A 23,595-nucleotide genomic window follows, 5' to 3' on the forward strand; every position below is an offset into this window, starting at 1 on the left:
CAACTACTAAAGCCTTGTCACTGATACACAGAGTTTGCTATCTCAGATTATCTTGGACAGGAAATTATGTGTCTGAGAGAGAGAGAGAGCCAGGGGCCGAATCACAGGATACAGTTTGATGCACACCAACCTCGCTACAACAACATTCGTCTCTCAAGCTCACAGGAACAGTGAGAGAGTTCTAAAGAAGACCCAAGTGCTCGAAACTTTATTCTGCCATGGAATAAAACCAAACAAAGCAAAAAGGCTTTCAAGGGTGGGGACCTCGCACTGAAAAAATGTAGAAAGAAAGACAGAGAAGCAAGTTTCAACTGCAAAAGGGTAGCATTCAGACAACAGTATACAGAATGCAGCCCTTAATGTCACTGCATGTTATAACTGTATTATGGTAGTATTTCAGTGCAAGGGTACAAAAATATGTGTATCCTAATGCAGCCTTGCTTATGATGGTAAATTGGTCACGATCAAACATATCTTCATCTATTCTCTGTAACTTTGTAAATCTGCCTTGTACAAACAACACAGATGAGGACCCTGATATATTGCTGGTGCTATTTAATAAACACTAAGCGTCTGAGCAACCAGACCCATCCTCTCCTATCCCATCTTATCCTTCATTGTGTTTGTGTTACATATTGCTGGCCTAATTTGTGGCTGAGTAATAGTATCAGTATTGGATTGTGGGCCAGAGTGGAGTGGAGCGGACAGAGAGAGAGAGAGAGAGAGAGAGAGAGAGAGAGAGAGAGAGAGAGAGAGAGAGAGAGAGAGAGAGAGAGAGAGAGAGAGAGAGAGAGAGAGAGAGAGAGAGAGAGCAGGAAGGAGAGCTATTCCTCTGGTATGCTTTCTGCTCCAGAAGTCACATGACTGGGCGTTAATAGCAGAAGGAAAGTGGAAAACATCTGCGCTGCATTATAAGACATCGGGGGATGTCCAGGACTCGCTACACACACTGCACTCCCTCGCCCGCTCACTCGCCAGGACCAGGACACTGGAGCAGCAGACCTTCACCCACCCCTTGTCTCACTCTCTCTCACACGCACACACTAGAGCAGACGGACATTCTCTCTCTCTCTCTCTCTCTCTCTCTCTCTCATGTATGCAACCACACACGCACGCACACACATTATCTCTCTCTCTCACACACGTATGCATGCACACACACACACACACACACACACACACACACGCACGCACGCACATTTGTATTATTTGTATTATTTATATAGCGCATTTCATACACAAATGCAATTCAATGTGCTTTACGCTACACATGCACGCACAGAGAGAGAGAGAGAGAGAGAGATGAAATCAGTATGTCCATATTTAAAATAGACAGTTACCACACCCCCTATCACACTATGACTTGATCAAATCCACACACCACATATTTCCCGCTCAGCACTGAGCTCACGCTGTCAGCGTCATTGGACTTCTCACAGTTCCCTATAATGCAGGACAGCTGGTACTGGAGGCCTGGCCAACCGCTACACAAGGAGGCCCAACGCTGACAACCGACAACAGGACACACGCAGGCTATCTGCAGAACCTTAGCAGAGGTCAAAGGGTGCTTTCACATGTTTAAGGTGAAGCCATCCAAGTCTGAAGCTCAGCCAGAGACGATTGATAAGGTGGAGATGGTTTAGTTTAGTTTAGCTTGTTCCAGAATCAGTATGACATTCTAAGTATGAGGTTCTAAGCTGCATGTCTATGAGTTGCCATGCCATATTAGGAGAATAGGGTTTTCAGAATAAAAAAGTGGAATTCAAAGGGGGAAATTCAAAGTGGAAATTCCAAAGTCACGCCCAATCAGAAGATGAGAATTGATCCCACTTTGTTGCATTGGTGACACGATTTATGTTGGTTACCATATTGAAAATATTTATCTCAGCACTGCACACAACAAAGTTGTGAGTAAAGAGGGGACAGCCCTCTTAGTCCGGCGGATTAGACACACAAAAGGGCCTAATCGTGCACTTTTGAGTAAAAGCATGAAAATTGGTACACATATCCTTCTCCATATGCTGATTAATATTACCGTTGGAGGCGTCGCGAAAAATGAAGAATTTTCAAGATGGCCGCCAAATCCAATATGGCCAACCCAAATTAATGAAACTACCTGACACATTGTTGTAAAAGCATGAAAATTGGTACATATATCCTTCTTGATATGCTGATTAATATTGGCATTGGAGGCGTTGTGAAAAATTATGAATTTTCAAGATGGCCGCCAAATCCAATATGGCCAACCCATATTAATGAAACTACCTGATACTTTGTAGTAAAGGCCTGAAAATTGGTACACATGTCCTTCTTAATATGGTGATCAATGTTATCGTTGGAGGCGCCGTGAAAAATGCTGTATTTTCAAGATGGCCGCCACATCCAATATGGCCAACCCATATTAATGAAGCTACCTGATACTTTGTTGTAAAAACATGAAAATGGGTGGCCAGTTACTTCTTTATATTCTGATTAATAAAAGAAATGGAGGCATTGCAAGAAAGTTTAATTTTCAAAATGGCCGCCAAATCAAATCTGGCCAACCCATATTAATGAAACCATTGATGAATTTAACACCCACTCTGTAGTAAAAGCATGAAAAATGGTACACATTTACCTCTTGATATGCTGATTAATATTTGAAATGGAGGCATAGCAAATAAAACCAGAATTTTCAAGATGGCCGCCAAATCAAATATAGCCAACCCATATTAATTAATCCTCCAGGCACATTGTGGGATATACAGTACCTCTAGAAGTTAGTGACGACTGCATAGGCCTTGTGTTTAATATGCCTCTCATGACTACAAATTCAAAAGGGTCAAGATTTCAAGGTTGCTAGGAAGATTTGTCAATTCATGGACATGGTTAAGACATGGTTAAAAAAAGAAACCAATAATTAATTACTACTTCTAGCTGTACTTCAAGGTTTTCAAACGAACTGCAATCCTGTCCCATGCATTTTGTATGGGTATGTCTTGCCTGGTTAACACTAGTTGATCTCACAAGTGAGATACTCTGAAGGTTACATATGCAATTTCTCATAGGAAAGGTGTGGTTTAAAATTGCCCATGGCCGTTAATTGGGTGTTACGAATGTTTCATTTGGCATACAAACTGTAACAAACTGCAACAAACTGCAGTCGTCACCTTTCCACCCTTCCCTGCTCTCTGAATGGAGACCAAGATCTAGTACTTTGCTGAGGGATGGAATCCATGCTGTCTTTCAGATCAGAACGATTGCGTTGCAGCATGGGATTCCCCAGGTTGTGGTATATCCTATGGCCAACATCAATCAAACTGCCAACAATGCCTAATTTAAAGATACACATAAACTTTGAATAAATGGTGAATGGCACAGTTGGTGCAAAGTCAACTCAGGGTATGTAAATTTGAGTAACCTTGAGTGAAATTGTACTTGGACAGTATTAGGATTCATTTTTTGGCTATAATAATGGTGTGCAAGATTTGGCTTATGGTGAACCCCCATTTCTGTATTTGTAGTTCAAGGTATGCAAACTTCGTCATATGCAAGGTGGAGTTGATAAGATTTGATTTATCCCCCATGTTGAGGGGGGACAATTTTGTTTTGTTACCTACAGTACTTGAGTGAAGGTTGTGCACATTTATTTCAATGATAAATGGCTCAAATCCTTTGAAAATGTGACTAAAATATTTATTGACTCATCAAAGACTACAAATATGTTTCTACTACAAGTACAGAGAAATTTATACTGAGATAAATATAGTATATTTTATGCCTATTTATACATATGGGTTTGCCATATTTGATGTGGGGCCATCACGTGAACCCTTCTACATTATTATACATATCAATAAGTATATGTGTGCTGATTGCATGCTCCTGCCACAAAGTGCATGGTGGTTACACTAATATGGGTCAAACATGTTTGATTTGTCTTGAAAATTCTGATATTTTTTTCATACCTCTATTCCTAATATTAATCTGCACATAAAGATGTAACTGTGTAGGCTACCAATTATCATGCTTTTACCACAAAGTGCCCGGTAGTTAATGTGGGTTGGCCATTTTGAAAATTCTGTGTTTTACACATCTAATATTAATCAGCTGAAAAAGAAGGAAATGTGTAACCATTTTCATGCTTTTACTATGTGCATAATGGATTCACTCATCTTCTATACAATTCCTGTTATATGGGTCGGCCATATTTCAATTGGTGGCCATTTTGAACATTTCAATTTTGGTTTTACGCAAATATTTCTAACATTAATAGGTACATCATAGAGTATGTATTTACCAAATTTCAGGCATTTATGACGCAGTGCATGATGGTTTCTCACTAATGGGCAGGGGTGGAAAAGTAACTTATTACTTTTACTCAATATTGTACTTGAGTAGCTTTTATGAATACTTTGTACTTTTTAAGTAAATTTTTAAATTAATACTTTTACTTGTACTTGAGTGCATTTTGACCCAAGTACTTTACACATGGAACCTGGCCTGACTACTGGGTAAAAAAACTAGACTGAGAAAATGCCATGCAAAATAATACAACAATCCGCCAGAAATGAAAGATTGTGCAGGATGGCACATAGCATTTCCACTATTTTACTATCTTGTATCAATGTATTGGATGATGGCTGGTGCCAAGCAAGAGATGGAGGTTATGGAGGACGATATTCAAGAAAAATAAACATGACATTCTCAAGAGGAAAGCTAATTAAAAGTAGGCCTAACTAAGTACTTTTTACTCAAATTACATTTTAAGTGAAGTACTTTTTACTTTTACTTGAGTAGATTTTTAGATAGGTACTTTTACTTGTACTTGAGTAGAATTTAGGCAAAGTAAAGATACTTTTACTTGAGTACACATTTTCTGTACTCTTTCCACCTCTGCTAATGGGTTGGCCATATTGGATTTGGCGGCCATCTTGAAAATGCAGCATTTTTCGCGACGCCTCCAACAATAACATTGATCAGCATATTAAGAAGTACATGTGTACCAATTTTCAGGCCTTTACTACAAAGTGTCAGGTAGTTTCGTTAATATGGGTTGGCCATATTGGATTTGGCGGCCATCTTGAAAATTCATAATTTTTCGCTACGCCTCCAATGCTAATATTAATCAGCATATCAAGAAGGATATATGTACCAATTTTCATGCTTTTACAACAACGTGTCAAGTAGTTTCATTAATTTGGGTTGGCCATATTGGATTTGGCGGCCATCTTGAAAATTCTTCATTTTTCGCGACGCCTCCAACGCTTATATTAATAAGCATAGGAAGAGGTATATGTGTACCAATTTTCATGCTTTTACTCAAAAGTGCATGATCAATTCACCAATCCGCTGGACTATCTGTACAAAAGCCAAATAACCACTAAAAGTCATCATTATATGATTTCATCCAAATCTACTTACATTTCGTACAGGATATTGAGTTTACAGCTCCAGGAGCAATGTGGGTTTTAGGTGCCTTGCTCAAGGGTATTTTTGCCAGGGTTGAATGTACTGGTAAGGGTGGGATTCGAACCAGCAGCCCTCTGATTTAGAGACCAACTCTCCAACCATTGAGCCATGGCTGATCTTGCTAAAGTCTCCGGGCCTCAGGGCATGGACATGTGTACAGAGAGTTCTATGGAAGTGCAACACCACGCTAACTACAGATTACCATTGCTATGACTCTGGTGTGACAGTCACGTCATGAGTCATGACATTCCTTCCAAGTGTGCATTCCATCCATTTTTTGTCTTTCAAGTCGCTGACATAATTGGTGGTATGGGCAGCACAAAAATGCTCTCTGTCACCTTGGCTGTATATTTAGAGGGAAGAGGATGACTCTTAAGACATAGTTGGGGTCCGAGCAGAGACAGAACTAGGTATATTGCAGACAGCGTAAAACTTGGTATGTGTGGATGCATGGTAGAGGCGACAGAAGGGATCAGGCTTTCATATTCAACGAGCAGGTGCTTCAGTTGTTGTATACTCTAAAGGCAGGACCATAAATCAATCAATATACCATACTAATATAATTACATTACATCAGAGCTGGCTTTAACAATAAGCAGTTGCCTAGGGCCCCATCAAAGTTCCCCATTGTAGGGGGCCCCCCAAAAGTCAGTACCAGCTGTGGCAAATACCAGTGAAAGTAATTGAAAAGGGCCCCGTGTATTTATTTTGCCTCGGTCCCCCACATGACTAGAACCGTTGCAGCATTACAATACACTTATAAGATCATTTCATCAAAGCTTACTCACCATGCAGTTATTTAAGATACAGGCCCTGGAGTAATGTGGGGTTAGGTGCTCACTCTAGGGCACTTCAGCCAAGTCTGTGGGTGTTGGAAGGCACCCACATTACTCCTGCTGTTATGACACGTCTGCTCCTCAAATACTACATTGGCATGTATCATTTATGCAAAGGGCTTTTGTGTAGTGTCTCTAAGCAGGGCACAGGGCAACAATGAAGCCATGTTGATGGTAGAGAGATTTCACTTGACTACAGCTTGTATACACTCGTCTCTTCTGCCTGTGATGCTGCTTGGAATTCCACAATCAAGTCAGTCTGGCTGCTCTACCTCGTGTCAGTTGTTCCTTTAAACAAAAATGTGGATTAAACAAGGGGCGGGGCTATAGAGGGGGGCAAGCAGGGCACTTGCTCCTGGCCTAGTGCCCTCCTGTATTGGTGTTGGGGTGACCATGGCAGGCTGTTGGGGGGTCAAGACTATCAGTGTTTTGGCCTTGGGCCTTGTGTGCAATTGTTCCGGCATTGGATTATACTATAGTTTTGATGGCACGCATAACTAAATACCTATTCGATTGTACAACATGCACTGATTTGCTTTTGTTTCTGAATGCACACAGACTTGATATAATACCTCTTCACTGTAATTCTTCACTGTCTTTTCCTGCAGTGCGTTCCGCCCCAGCAACAGGTGAAATTGCCAAATGAACAAGCAGTACTCAAAACGTCCCGCGTTGTCTAAGGATTAGAGGTTCGATCTCTGCAGGGGGGGAGGACAGGCTGTCCCAGCATGCCGTGCACTTGGCACTGGCCGGCGCTTCGGCCTCACGTCACTGTCAGCTGGGGAGCAGAGTTATTAGCTCTCTCTCTCCGCACAGCAGGCAATGACAGAAATAAACAAAAACAATAACACGACTCAGCAGTGGCGTTCTCGCCTTCGCTGCCAACTATGACCAAATGTAAACAGGTGACAGGGAATGTTTCCGGGGAACATTCAACAGCGTGCAGGTGATGCTGTGGTATGTAGCCTCAGAATACGCAACGTTAAGCCACTGGAATGTTGTGGATACAAGTCATTGAAAAGACTATCATAGTGCTGCACTACTACATCAGACAGAGTCTGTAGTACTACATTACGACTTATTTATTTTTCTTCAAAATGCTACTATTACTATGTCAGAACGCTATAAAGGACTTTTAGGAAAAGCACAACAATTACCTCCTCTTAATGTATGTTCTCTACAAGTCTTCTGTTGTCCAGTCTTGCACTTTAAACGTCTGTATGAGCACTGTCTACAGTTGAGGACGATATTATTAGCCCCCCTCCTGAAATTAGACATTTCTCTTGATTTCTCAGTAAGAATTACCATTATTATTGTTTCTGTTATTCTGGAAACAAATACACTCATGGAGATAATGTTCAATGAGTTGAATTTGGATTTTTCTATTGTTACGATGAGTTTAAACAAAAAAGGGCAAAAATGACAAGGACAAAATTATTAGCCCCCTGATCATTAATAGTCAATATGGCGGCATTTATGAACCAAAACTGACATCAGGCTCTGATAAGTTGCTACCTAGGTTGGCACATGCCCCACTAGGGATTTTGGCCCATTTCTTCACTGCAAAGTGTTCTAGCTGGTCCAAATCGCATGGATGCTGAGCATAGACATTAACCACAGACTCTCAGTGGGATTGAGGACTGGACTATGAGCGGGTGATTCCAATATCATGATTTTAGTGTCCTTGAAGAACCTCTGAACTAATCTAAATGTATGCTTTGGGTTACAATGTTGTTGGAAGACCCAGCAATCCAGATTCAGACCCAGACTCCCTGTGTCTGAGGCTGAATAACAGACTAAACTTGATGCCCAGCCACTGTATGTAACTGTAGAAACTGCTTGGCCTCATTAGACCAAAGAAGCATTGGACACCTGCCTAGATGATTGTTATTGACCTGGCCTCACCTGGAGTTTTTTCCCCCACAAAGAAAGACAGCTGTTAAGGCTTGTCATCATATTGGGCTTTGGGGCCATCATCACAGAAGAACCCCTTTACTAAAGGCAGTGCATATCAGAGTGTTATTGAGCTTTGCCTGTGAACATTTGAAAGTCAAAAATGAGTTTTGAACATCTCTGCTTTCATCTGATGATATTCAATTGCACCTGCTTTGATGCATGAATTCTGCTTCTGTCAGGTGAAGAAAGGGATAGGCCTTGAATCGTTATAAAATGGTTTCCACAATTAAACATGGTGGTGGATGCATCATTCTGTGGCAGCATCAGCCACAGGAAACCTTGTTTGGGTGTACGGCACCATAAAAACTGAAAATTATGATAGAATGTGGAAAGTGACCTTGCAAAAATATGCTCATAGAGGGAGCTAAGATCTTCACTGGATCTTTCAATAAGATAATAACCCAAAACTTGCATCCAAAATAGTTCAAATGTTCCTCAAGGATACTAAAACCATGGTCATGGAGTGGTTCAGACCTCAATCCTTTAGATAGTATTTGAAGAGTGCTGAAAATGAATGTCCATCCTCAACATCCATGCCATTTGGACCAGCTTAACTATTTGCGATGAAAAAAATGGGCCAAAATCCCTGGTAGGACATGTGCCAACATAGTTAACAACTAATCAAAGTGCCTGGTGTCAATTTTTGTTCATAAATGGCACTGTATTGACTATTAATGATAAGGGGGCTAATAATTTTGTCCTTGCCATTTTTACACTTTTTTGTTTAAACTCATTGTGAAAATGGAAAAGTCCAAATTTAACTTATTGGATACTATCTCCATGGTGTATTTGTTTCCAGAATAACACACATTTATTAATAATGATCATTCTCAATGATCAATGAAGAGATATGTCTAATTTCAGGAGGGGGGCTAGTAATATCGTCCTCAACTGTATGTCCATACTGTCTTATGTCCATGTATAAGTACTGTCTATGTCTATACGGTCTATGTCCTTACCTAGATTAGTCTATGTCTGCATGGGAAAGCAAGAAATGTAATTTAAAATTCTTTGTATGACCAGTTAGTGGTGTCAGCAATGATCGATTCAGCGATCCGAATCGATGCGGGGCATGGGCGATCCAGAATCGATCCAGTAAGTACCAGAATCGATCCGGCATTTTTTGTAAGTTTCAATTGGGAGGGAAAGTGGAAAACAGCGATCCTAGCGGTTACGTTCCAAACACCAGGGTGATCCTATTGAAACTCCCATAGACAAGTTTTAAAAAAAAAACCCACAAAGATATGACTTGGAACTATAACACCAGACACATTTTTCAGCGTACACAGTAGCATGAACTACTACCTGTGAAAATCTCAAGTCATTTTTTGCCCTTTTAAGAAAAATAGAAATTGTGCCAATCTGGTCGGAAACGGACTACAGCTCCCAGCATGCTGTGCTTCGCGCCTCGTTGACAACACAGAGAAACAAATGAACGCGAACGAACGCAAGTTCTTCGCATATCTTCACATTCTTGTAATCCTATGAGTTCCACATTGTCTTCTTATTACACATATATACACGCGATCATTTTGGTATGGTTTTAAATTCTCTAGTAGATATGATGGCTTCTGTGGTGACGAGTAACCACCTCTCTGGCTCATGTTTGGCTATGCTAATTTGGCTATGCTAATTACATGGAGTAAACAAGCCACACATGCCAGTCAGTGTAGTTCTGTATTAGCTTTTTAAAGAATATTAAAATCAGCTCAGATCAGTGAAAAACCGAACATTTTACCACCTGGTTCGATAAAACGGGCCAACATGCCCATAATATGACTGCCACTACTTCTACTTCGTCGTCAGGGCCGAGATGTAATTTTTCAAAGAAAAAAAACATTCATTTGTTGCAGGGGGTTGGAACGTTGCCAGCAGGGGGCGATGAGATTACTTTCCCTCCCTATTACTCCCATGGATATTTCGGGAGCAAATGAATGTTAAATTAAATAAAAGCACTTCAAAACATTGCAAGACTGATACAGACTGATACAGAAAACAGCCAATAAATTGTTGCTCAGTATCTGACTACTTGTATTGCCTCATGACTGATTAAACATTTGCTTTGCTTTCAGTAGAAATGTAATGCATTGCAATGCATTGTAGAATTGAATCGGATCGCATAGAATCGAATCGAATCGAATCGCTACCTCCCGAATCGTGATCGAATCGGATCGTGAGGGCAGTGCCGATCCACACCACTATGGCCAGTGCATGTAAAGAAATTGACAATAAAACCTACTTGACTTGACTTGACTTGACTTGACTTGACTTGGTCATTCTGGTAACAGCTAATTTATATCAGGGGCCATGTCTCAAGAGTTTCACCACTTTGACTTTGTCTTAATTTAAAAAAAACATCAGCTCATAGGAATCTATGAGAAATCTAGGAAATATACTATATATAAAGAAATCAGCTGGCTATGACATCACAGGTAAACACAAAATACAGAGGGTGCTCAAGAATTCACACTTACACTTCCTTTACACAGCACAGGGCAAACAGAATCCTAAACTGCAAGTTGGAGACAGCACATAAGAGAAGCTAAAGCTGAATATCCATGGGGCTGAAGAAATAATGATATACACAAAATAACAAAATAACTTTTGTACCTCCTTATTTTTTTAATAAATATCAAGTATGCTCTCCTCTAAAGTAGGATAGTCCTTTGTTGCAACATGTAAAATCCACAGCCTATAGCGTAGGTCTTTCTTTCAAGATTCACTTCCTTTACACAGCACAGGGCAAACAGAATCCTAAACTGCAAGTTGGAGACAGCACATAAGAGAAGCTAAAGCTGAATATCCATGGGGCTGAAGAAATAATGATATACACAAAATAACAAAATAACTTTTGTACCTCCTTATTTTTTTAATAAATATCAAGTATGCTCTCCTCTAAAGTAGGATAGTCCTTTGTTGCAACATGTAAAATCCACAGCCTATAGCGTAGGTCTTTCTTTCAAGATTCAATGAGAGTATGATATAGTTGAAACCCCATTAGGCACACCGTTCTGCCAGTGCTGTAATAGTAGTTGAAAATACTTAAATACCATAGTAATACACTACTATGACATTACACAGGGGCCTTTAATTATACATTATGACTTGGTCTTTGCCATTCTTGTAACAGAAAATGTATAACATGCATGGGCCATGTATTAACGGACAAAGTATGTCAAAGGTAAACTAATGCACAAAACAACACCTGTGCAGCAGCGTCTTCCATCAGACTTGAATGACATGAGAGGTGGAATTTGTTTTTCAGTCTGTACAAAAGTCTTCTCTCTGACCCGGCTTGCTTGCCATTCCCTTTTCTGTCTTTTTTGTCTGTCTTTTTTTCCTGTCATGTGAACAAAATGCTGCTTTCCAGTGCCCAATAGCCGGAGGGCACGAGTTGAATTAACGCTCTCATGTTTGCCCTTTTCATCATAGAAAACAGGAAAAAAACTCAACAAGAAAAAAACATGGATGAATCAAAGTCTAGGCATTGAAAGCTTGGGGAGGGGATCAGGAAAGAAGCTCAGATCAGAAGTGAGTGGAGTTCCACTGTCATACTGAAAGCCCTTGACAGTACTACTGTAACAGCATCACCTCACACTGTCTGTCCTCAATGTCAATGTTTACACCTGTTAGCTCTGCGGTTCTTTTGAAATAGATGTCCCTTACACAACCGGTTGCTTTGTATAACCAAATGAACAAGTAAATGAAGATGCTTAAAAAAGCCTAAATACTATATTAGCCCTTTGCATTCTGTGAAAACATTGTACAAGTTTCTGACAAGACAGAGCAATTCATTACTAACTATTTAACAGATTCCTTTACTGATTCCTGTATGACAAATGAGTTATGAGTTATGAGAGTACATTATTAGTTTACAGTATATAGGAGAGGCTTTCTTATTGTCTCTGTAAAAGCATGACTAAAGCAAGCAAGCAGTTAATCAACAGAGACCATAACACCATGAATAGAAGCACCCTAAAAGCGGAGAGCGTAAAAAATGCTCAACTTCCCAATTTTAAGGAAACCACATACATCAACTGTTGTTGCAAATGGGCTTGAAGGTATTCTGCAAGTCCTGGTTAACATAGAAGGATTGATACCTGGGACTGCAGGACCCAATATGTATACCTGTTGGTGGATGTGGAAACAACATACACGTATCAACCAGCTGGTAGTCCATCAGTCTACTCTACATTCACGAGCCATTTTAATGCATACAGTATAGAAGGCATGTTTTCCCCTCCCCCATCAGTTAATCAATACAACTGATTACAATCCCTGGAACAAGAAGAAAAGAAAAGAAAACTCATGATTATTTGCATCTAGCCTTCCATGTCTTCTAACAGACATACTGATCAATTCCATGAATGTCAATTGCATGAAAAAAATAACAAGTCGGCCCAGATTGGCAAACAGGTCTCTTTTTTTCATATGAAGAGGATAATAATCTTTATGTAAACACACAAACCTCTGGGCTTTCCTGAACCTATGCTAGGAGTTTTTTTCCGCAAGCAGGTTTGAACACATATGCAGTACGCATCAATCATGTAATTATGTAGATTTAGCAGTGTTAACTTCAGTTAACTGCAAATCTGTTAACTTCACGAGTACACTTTAAGAGTACAGACCGACTAGAAGAGTGTAACTTTCAACTCTGTAAGTGTTTAATGAACACTGCAGCTATTTCTGTTTGGGTACCACTGAGAGGCAGGCATGCAGCATATGTGATGAATGAGGAGCCGGTCTGATGCTGAGACTGCATCAGCACTGTGTGCCCTACCGGCCGATCAATACATACTCCAGAAACCCTCCTTTATATGCACAGGTTAGAGAACAGCTTCTAAAGGTGGAACAGTTCAAATTTTGCAATACAAACAACGATCTCTCCCCTCAAAATTACGGATGTGTGTGTGCGTATGTGTGTGTGCGTTTGTGTGTGTGTTAAAATGTTTAAAAGTAACACATGTCATTTGTTTAGGTGCACACTAACAGGTTATAATAACAGCCCTTCAAATGCCACAGCTCAAATGTTACACTACAAATTACTGATGTGCCGTGTGTGCGCAGAGTAACCACAGGATATAGCACATGCAACCAGTTTAGGTGTACCCACAAACACACACACTCTCTCTCACTCACGCACTCGCACGCACACACACAGACACACATACACTGCACACACGGTCACTTTGCAACCAGCAGTCCCATCTATCACTGTGCGCCCGGCAGTCATCTACAGTGCATGTAGTCATGGTAGCACATGGGTACCTTTGGAGAAGGGCATGGAGAAGGTAGAGTCAGAGGTCCTCTCCTCCTGCCTTCCCTGTTGCCCCGGTGATCTCCTCCGCCTCCAGCGCATGCTGATGCTGACACACGGCGGGTCTGTCCGCCGGACCACCGAGTTGCCTCAACAAAACACAGCAAACCCAAACACGATTCCCTGCACTCAGTCACTTCCCAGATCAACCCAGCTCTGATGATTTTCCTGATTCTCTCCTCTCCACTGTTTGACTCTGTCAGTATGCAGCACACTCTTGCTCACTCAGTTATTCGGGCTCAGTGGTACTGTCTCGCGTGGGTCGGTGAGTGCCGAGATCACATGTAGAGCGCTCAACACACATCCTGCTTTCTGTCCTGTTCACACCTATGAAGAGGTTGAAATTAAGTCAGAGATGACATTGGCGTTCACGCCTCTCTCTCTCTCTCTCTCTCTCGTCTAGCTTGTCTCTCTCATCTCTCCCTTTCCCCCTCTCTCTCTCTCTGCCTCCCGTCGTCTCAGCATCTCAGCACACTGCAGCAATTTCTGCCGCGTCAGCCTCACAAACTCAACAGTACGCACGCACGCACGCACGCACACGCGCACACACTATGAAATACGACGGACCAAGATACCACGAGGTAAATCCAGCCCACAAACGTAACTATGTTTACACTTTCAAATGTCATCTGCATGTAGCGTTTACATCAAGTCTATATTCAGCACCTCTTCGTCATAACACAATTGCTATTTGAACAGGTTAACATATACAACAGATCAAGCATCGTTCTCAGTTAGTGTTACAGCGCTATGGGGACCTGTGGCTCACGCTGTACTGCAGTGACTCAGCAAGCGGCACTTTTATTTAATGTTAGTGGGGACGACCGCCCCTTGTCAACAGACAGATTACCAATCAAACTTACCATACCTGTTCTTGTAAGCAATCAAACAGTTCATATGACCATGCAAATTAATTCTTTACAAAAAAATGTGGATCAATGAATAACTAAGTAATTATAGTAAATTATGTCCAACCCAGGTACAGTACATGAAGCAAAATGAAAGCAGACATTTTACACTCTCCAGCCGTTGTGTCTGCATGACAACATGTTTTTGCGATTTGATCTGTCAGTGTAAAAACATCCAAACTGCTTCACAGACCGTTGAGGTGGCATAACACCATAGTCATAACGGCATAATAGCAAAACTATAATGAATGAGACCATAACCAACCAACTGGTCTGGTAACCATAAACGGCATCTCTTATTCTGGCACATCTACTACTGTGTGTGTTGTCATGTCACAAATACTACGGGCGCAAGAGGCTTGTTTAAATGCCAAGGACTTGTCAACTACTCCGCAGCTATTTGTACTGTATATCTTAGCGACAAGTTCAATGGACCTATATTGTGTGCAAACCATCCAAAAACTAAACCAGTTTCCACCAGCCGGACCAGCAGAGCAACATATAGTCATTGCACATGACTAAAATTGTAGCACAAGCATGTCATATCATCGCTACAGCCCACCTCAATTGTCTTAACAACCAAGCAGAAATCCAGACTAAGCCCTGTGAGTGCACTGTGCTGACTGCAGTGCCGCAGGGCAGGCCAAGGTAAGGGCAGGTAGAGAGGACATCCAGTCCTCATCAGCAACAGCAGCAGCAGAGCTGGAGCCAGGCATTGGCATTGGCATTGGCATTGGCACTGGCATGAGCAACTGGCTCCCTCTGGGGCGCCGCCACCTCTCTCTCTCTCACCTTCCTGCTCTTCATTCCTCTACCTGTGACAACAGGCACACGGTGTTGTTTTAACAGTCACGCTTTATTTTAAGTTTCCTGTGAAATTAATTAGTTATTGTTTAATAATGTATGTAATGACATGGCATGTAACATGGCACATAACATGCACTTACAACGTAGTGTACCCTTGATTTAGGATATGGGTTAGGTGTATGTAGTGTACACTGTATTATAACATAAAAAGAACTGTAAAACAATAGTGTCACCATTTTGGCTGCAGTGCATGGCAGCAAGGAAGCATGACACAGAGCGACTCTTCTGCCCCGAGCTATACTTCCTCTCCTCTCCTCCCCTCTTTTCCCCTCATACTAGGTCCAGGACCAGCCCAGGAGGACCCCAACTGCATCTGGAAACCATTTCCAGACTTTTACGCCACTAGCCCATTTAGCCATTTGTTGATCTTGACAAGGTGCCATTTTCCAATTAGAATAGATTCCTCCCGCAAAGTTTATAATAAACGGATCAAGCCAGAAAAAAAAACAAAGGCGTATGCCAGAGTTTTACATACATGGGACTGTATTTTTTAATTAACCGGAAGATTTACGATGGAGTATTTGAAACAATTTATGTTCAGCAGTGCAGGATGCATGGGTTTAGAGACTGTGCGTGCGCCTATTGAAGACAGTAAGAACTTTTGAGGAGAGATTGTCGAACAGCCTGGCTCTCTTCTGTCCCTGGCTGTACTCGTCATCACAAGCCAACAATAGTGAAAAAAACAAGGGATGAATTTTTTGTTTCCTTTTCTTTTTTTTTAACAATCTCACATCCCAACAACCTCTCTCCTCCGTCAAAAGCACAAGGTCATGTCAGGTCATGACAGACCATACTTGGAAACTGTTAAGTGACAACTATGTCTACTAAAGGCAGATCTGAAATGAATTATGCACTGGTGTACAGCTGCTGTTGTATTCTCCAACTTTTTTCCTCTGGATTTCACAATGATACATTGCCTGTTGTTCACAGATTTTAGACTTGAATATTTTAAGGAATATAAAGCTTAGTACTGAGTGCAGTGCAGATTAACATTATTTAAGACAGAGATAAAGGGGCGTAACCCATTGGAGCCTTGCTCTTACATAAATCTGGGAAGGCCAACTCTCAACAGTCAACCCGCGGGGGCCTCTGAGGTGTCTGGAGCGCTGGAGGTGACTCGGAAAATCAGCGGTGACCTGTCTTCGGGTCACAGCACACTGAGCAGCCATTTTGGGGAAAACACTACACAACGGGTGCATTCCAATATGCACACTCCCGTCCTCCACTTGTGCTTGTGGCCTCGCCCTGCCTCCTGGCCCAGCCTCCTTGGAGAAAACAATAAAGTTTCCCAGGTGTCAGCCTAGCCAGAACAATTTTTGGGGGACTATTTTTCATTCACCATCCCAACTGCAAATGAAGAAAATGACATTAGAATTGTGCTTTTGCAAGATATTGAATTAATATTGTGTCGTCAGTGACATCATCATGAGGTCACAAGCAGGCAAGTGAGCAAGGGAGGACGGAAGTCGGCAGATTGGAATGCACTCCACACCTACCTACAACCACCTTGGGGAAGCTGCGTGAGCAGCTCTGGTCTTTTTGGGGTGTTCTCGTATTTTACACTCACAAGCTTAGAAACTTTTATGTTTAGAATTGTCTGTCTGTCCATTCAAGACGTAAAAGAGTGCTTATATTGTAATTTGCATGATGCTGCCAGTCAACTGTCCACACAAATGATGTTTTGGAAATATCTCTTAAATGCTTTAAACCTGAGGTTATGGTAAAACCTAATGCAGGGAACATTGTGCGCACAGTCCATTTTAAATACAGAATAAACGGATGCAAAAATCTGCTGCGGGATTCAGATACCAAAAAATTTAATCCTTTTAAAGACCACCAACAGAGTAGTAATTATTGTCATTCAACTTCTAGTATGGACTTGTGCGGCCATTAAAGCTATCAAAATGTTCTCAGTGTCTTATTATTTCTGCCAGTTGTTCTTTGTTGTGGAAAACTGAATGTCAGTTATGTAATGACCCAGTTATATTCAGAGACAGAGAGAAATAGTGAGCAGCCACAGCCATGACTGACTGAGTGAGTGAGCTGAGACCATAGAGGTTATGAGCATACTCATGTGTCACTACGGCTTCAAATGAAAAACAATGCTGACCAGTGACCACTTAGGCCTACACTGTTTTCATTGTCATAAGCTGTCCTCTGTACAGAACACAGCATGTCTGTATGCAGTGATGGGTAAAATGCATTCATTAGTTCCTGTGCCAGTGCTACGTGCTCCGAATGTCTTGGTTTACCTGTCCAAATCAACCAGATTGACAGGTTGAATGATCACCAGGTTTAATTGGACAGGTAAAACAAGGTTTTTTGGAATATGTGGCACCAGATTGTAACCAACGAATCCATTTTCCCATCACTGTCTGTATGTGTATGTGTGCAATGTCCAGTCAAGTCAGGTTTATTATCCGTTTCTTCATAGGCAAAGGCTTTACTTTACTCAACAGACTGCAAATGAAACCCTCATTATGCCTATGCCTGTGTACTGTAGGTGAATGGAGATGATGTGCATGACACACAGGGGGCCGGGCCAGCAGGGGTAAACAAGGAAGCACATCACCATGCTGCCACAGCAACAACAAGAGTGAGAGGCAACAGAGTACTTTAGGCCTCATGAAAAAGTAGAGCATAACGTATCTAGAGCTGAACCAAATTATAACATTTTTCCCACAGCTCAGGCAAGATAATGGTTGAACACGAAAAAAGGGGGGGGAAGCAAAGATAAGAAGTTGTTAAGCCTCTCCGTTCCGCTTGATTTGCTTAATCCTCAGAAGACAAATGTCTTAAACATGCTTTTGTCTCTTTTCCAGTCTTGTTCTCAGCTTCCTCTCATGTATCTGAAGATTAATCTAAAAGGTGCAAGAATATTTAAATTACAGCAGATCCAGTCCCTTTGCACAAACCGCCATCCTAGAATGTATGCGGCAGAAAAGTACATCCACAATAGTCAGCATTACAAAACCTATAGGCTATCTGACAGTGTCAAATCGCATGCTTTACTTGTCTTATGCAATGAATATTGCAGTGTTCTCTCAAAAAGTCAAAAAAGTGGCCTATACACATACTTCATTGGGAATATTTTGCATAAGTAGATTCAGAGGCTATCTAGAATGCTGAAGGTAAAACACTTGGCAATGACAGTGATGTCTAGAAAAATATAAAGAAAAGATGTTATGGGGTCAGATAACATACAGTGAGCTGCTTCGCTTCTCTCAACTCACTGACTGACCACGCATCTGTCTTGTGACTGCTCAAACCTTCTCATGAACTTCAGTCTAATGACCTTGACATAGCCCAGTGCAGAGCTGCCTGAACAGTGTAACTTTGCGCAGTTCACCATTCTGGCAAATGCGTCTTCTTGACAGATGATGTCTCTCCATAACGCACAGCATTCTCAATTAGAAGATAACACATTTGTGGAAAGCTGCCTTTTACGCACACATGACAAGTCACAACAGCGCCTTCCAAAGAGTTCACTTCAACAACCTATTCAACACCTGACTTGCACATTCACAAAATAGTAAGACAGACAGACAGACAGTCATTCAGGGGCCACAAACTTTGCCGAAACTTAAATTGGGAAATTAAGAACAATGGAATGTCGCAATGTCCAAACTCTGTTGAGGGCAAGTGTTGAGAAAATCGCACTCGTACACGCCGATATTATAAGAACATTGGAGGGTGGGGGACTGAGTCTTATAAGTTTTCTCCCTGACTAGGCATACTTCATCTTTCCCCCCGTTTTTCACCCTGTTCAATTCTATTAAAAGTAATGGCCTGCATGTGCCATGGATGTCTTCTATGTCCACTTTGCGAACACGCACAGTCCAGTTGGCTGGCTGCCGAGGCACTCGTCCGTCACTGGCAGTGGGCTGTTAATGTTTGTTTGGACACTTCATATACAACGTGAAAAGTTACAGATAACTTGCCCAGAGAACTTACTGTCTATGGCAACTATCGCACACGTACCCATGCACCACATTAAACTCTACACATTGAAGGGACTTAATGCATTGACTAAGGTAGCCTACAAAAAAAAAATGAAAGCAAGATTTTCTTACTCTTCGGTGGTGGCTTGCATGCCAGAACAGCCATGTGTTTTTGTAAACTAATGACTTTATTCTCCAGCGTTCCGGACCGATGGCAAATAGACACAAGTTCACCCTCGAGGTCCTCCAAGATGCTGACGGACTGCCGGGATAAATCCGAGAGCTGCCGGAGGACGGAGCACAAAGTAAAACCGCACACATCCACCAAGTCCGTGAAAATCGCGCTTTGTCTTTTAATGTCACGTTTGCATACATCCTTTGGATATATTGTCCTTTTGCAGAATGGCATTTTCCCCGCTTACTATCCAAGGAGATGGATCGACGTGTTGGGTGAAAAAATGTTACGCGCGAGATTACCTCCTGTGTTAGTATCATAAGAGTTGGGAATACATTGCGTTTTTCTTTTTTTACTTTGTCCACTACGCGGAGCTCTCAAGCACCATCAAACCTGGCCTTACATTCTCCCTAGATCGAAATATATCCTTCATGTCCCAAAAAGCGCATGAGCCCTCGCTCAAGAACTGAGCAAAGTGTCATTCTCCAAACCTCAGATGTTTGCGACTGAAGTCTGGTGGGAGTCCTAGCCGAGCTGATACACACATCATTGTGTCTTTCATGCCTCGGTATATGCGCAATAACAAAAAAAATGTCCCTGTTGTGTTTAGGCCTACCTCTAGTTATTTACTAACCAGAGTAAGAGCAAAACGCACCACGTGTCAGGCGCAAAACTAAACAATCTCCATGTTTACAAATGTTAATCTTGCCTTCAGGATAGTCCTCCATCATTATTAAAACAAGTCCAACACTTAAGGTAGATGTCAAGAAATGTTAACGACTTTCTAAAAAAAAAGAAGTACGGCACCATATACAATAGTAGGCCTAATGAGTAAAAATGTTCAGTTGTTTCTGAACTGTTGTGCCTGGAAACCAAACCCAGAAAATTCCTACACTAAAGTTCAGCTAAAGGCGCCCCCACCCCCAATTCCCAAGTTCGTTCCAGACAGCCCCTCCTAGCACACACATCTGGCAGTCCTTAGGACACTGTAGTGAATACTAGTTAGGTATACCCAATGTCCGGTATTTTTGTTTCGTTCACATTTTACATCAGTCCAGCGACTGAATGACGGGTGCAAAAGAAAATATGGTCAGAGGAGGGGAGGAGAAAGCCTTTCACGTTGCCAGCCCTCAAATGGCAGCATGCACTGTTTCAGTGGCTCGTTGCGAATGTCGATCACATGGAATCTATTGATTAGAAACATCTGGCTGAAGGGGTAAGAGCAGTGTCTTTATCAACATCGCCATTGTTCCAAGACCCTGCCCTTTTTTGTGGAGGACTGGAGGAAGGGCGTGCGCATAGCTTTCCAAAATATGCTCATGAAAAAAACGGCCGGCTTTTTCTTCCCATTTCATGGTCTCAACTACAGAGTTTTGATAGTTTTAACAGGCCTACAGCAATATGACAAATAATATTAAGCAAGTAAAAAAATGTCTCTAGGGACCCTATGCAAATTACATTGTAAAATATATTTTAAATGAAAAAATACATCAAAATCACAAAACAGGTGCTCATCTTTCTGGGGATGTGCGAAAAACCAGTGAGCCAGTTTCTCAATTTTTAGGCCCTGATCAGAGAAGCCTCCAACAACTCAAGGGTTGGGAAAGGACAAAACAAAACCTACGTTTTCCTTTTGATGTAGTCCCAAATGACCGAAATAAAAGAAATACACACATCGAAACCTAACAGCACAACCAACCAAACCAAGGACATCTGAGCTGCTGGCATTCTGTGCCGGGCCCAGGGCCCCCACTGCGAGTGTTGTTTTGGGCTGAGCTGAGCAGAGCTGAGGCGTGCTGAGGTGAGGCTGACCAGCAGGCCAAAGGCGGCAGCAGGAACAGCCCGCAACACAGCAGGGCCCATATGGCTCTCTGGAAAAGAGCCGCGCCACACACACACGGACACACTTGCGCAAACACACACCTTGGCATGATACAGGGCTCTGGAAGAGAGCCTCGCCTCACCACACACACAGACACACACCTCGCTACACTAGGCACTGTTTTAGTGTACCATTGTCAGATTGTCAAACAAAAAAGATACACCAATTACTATGCCCGTTTCTGGAAAACAAAGGCTCAATTTGAGCATAATCAAACTGCATATTTCATTTTTTTTTTAAAGCGAAAGGAGGATTTAGGTTTAATGGTCAACCCAGCAGCATGCTTAAGACAATGCCAACTAGGTTTACTTATGGTTTCATTTCTCTGAACTGTAACGTACCTGAATAACTGTTTCAAACTAAATGAGTGGTAAGCAGTAATTGGTTGCCTTGATTGAAAAGATTTTGCACATTTACCTCGAAAAGAAATCTAATTTCAGGGGCTATGAACTGTTACCATTTTACATTCCAGCCTGGTTTCCCAGGCTATGAAAGCACTCTGGTTAAAAGGGGTCCCATAGAACTCATGGGAAAAAAACCTTCCTGAGCTAATTAAATGTCCCACGCCTCACCTTGACCTTTGCACCACTACTTTCTCAGATTTGTGGCAAGGGACTGAAGTAATGATGTTTTTTTATTACCAACACCCACCTCTGGAGGGCAGCATTTCACTCTAGCTGGATGTAGTCCTGCTTTCTTAATCCAGGTGTGCATTTCTCTACATCTGCCCTCATGTTACTGCTCTGAAGCCTTCAGCATCTCTTGCACATACTCCCTACACACATGAAAATTGAGCCATCAAAACACTAGACAATTCTCAATCGGAGAAAATGTTTCCTATTCATTACAGTGGTTCATAGTCTACTTGCCAGGATAGGGGACCCGGAAATGTTTGGTACCCCAAAGTTTTTTGATGGAAATGTATAGTATAGGTCCCCAGTACATAGAAACTGCCGGATGCTACTTTGTAAATGTTGAGCAATTTTTTTTATTAGCATAATTAGCATAAATTAACATAATCGCCTTTATGGCCTTATTACAGGATCAGTTTGACCAATCTACACAATCTTGGTGTGGTTTTGGGGGTTTTGGAGGATGCTGAATTCATTTGTGACATATTTAAATGCCTGTCAGATTCAAAATGCCTCTTAATGTCAAGGGTAGACACATTTTATGCCTTTATCAGCTGATTTTGGCAACGTTTTTGGGTAATTTACATACCATAAACCTTACTTATTTCAATTATTTCTACCCATGGCCCTACCATATGAAGTAGATGAGCTACATCTATTGCCAAAGACATAGAATTAAGGTAGAGACTTGAGGTGCTGTAGTACAGCGGATGTGGAAAGTGAGTGAGGTCCTTATTTTCAGGTGTTTATTTTATGCAATCATATATGAAACATTTCATAGTTTGTGCTAACTTCAGTTAGGTATTTTAGTTTGAGGATCACTTGTTTTTTTATCACTTTTTTTTTTGGGGGGGGGGGGGCACTATTGCATGTGTATTTTTATCAGCATAATTAGCATAAATTAACATAAGCGCCCTTATGGCCTTATTACATGATCAGTTTGGCCAATCTACTCAATCCTGGTGTGGTTTTGGGGGTTCTGGAGGATGCTGAAGTCACTAGTGACTTTTATAAAATGCCTGCCAGGTTCACAATTCCAGTCCATATCAAGGGGGGGGGGACTTGATAAGCTAATTTGGCAATATATTTGGTGAAATACACACCTATTTTTCACCAAATGTAGAGAATAGAATGAATAGATAATAGATGATAATGCAGGTCAAGTGCCATTCAAAATGGGCAAAGCCACTGTACAGAAAAAATGTAATCACAATAAGAGAAAAAGCAAATTAAACTAAGAGAAGAAAATAACAATAAACAACGTAATTATAGTAATATAATTTCTTAGAGCATATATTACAAATTTTATTGGAACACCATGTAACAAGGGTGCAATGATGGGACATTGTTCTCTGTCAAAGAGGTATGACCTAAACCAAGAGAGTAAAGGTAAAGCCGCTTTGATGCCTACATATGATACGTAGACATATCAATTACAACAGTAAGAACACAAACAACACAATTACTCAAAACTTGGGCTGGTTGCTATGCTAGCCAGCATCCGTAACTATGACACTGTATACATAAACGTAGCTTCTCTACAGCGCCACCATCATCATCGCCATCATCATCATTGTCACTCTCTTCATCTGTTATGGTCTCACCATGATCCCCTTGATTCTTGTAACCT

General features: G+C 41.4%; 1 protein-coding gene across 2 annotated transcripts in view; it reads right to left on the reverse strand.

Moving 5' to 3' along the window:
* nhsl2 (NHS-like 2) overlaps window positions 1–21,394 on the reverse strand; it is a 75,715-nt gene extending 54,321 nt beyond the window's left edge. For both annotated transcript variants that reach the window (XM_063187454.1, XM_063187453.1), the window contains exon 1: window positions 19,409–21,394. In XM_063187454.1, the coding sequence (XP_063043524.1) occupies window positions 19,409–19,685 (277 nt within the window). In that variant the 5' untranslated portion in view covers window positions 19,686–21,394. The remainder of the gene's footprint in view (window positions 1–19,408) is intronic.
* Window positions 21,395–23,595: the final 2,201 nt, after the last annotated feature.

The sequence above is a fragment of the Engraulis encrasicolus genome, chromosome 21 (assembly GCF_034702125.1).
Source record: "Engraulis encrasicolus isolate BLACKSEA-1 chromosome 21, IST_EnEncr_1.0, whole genome shotgun sequence".
Classification (NCBI taxonomy): Eukaryota; Metazoa; Chordata; class Actinopteri; order Clupeiformes; family Engraulidae; genus Engraulis; species Engraulis encrasicolus.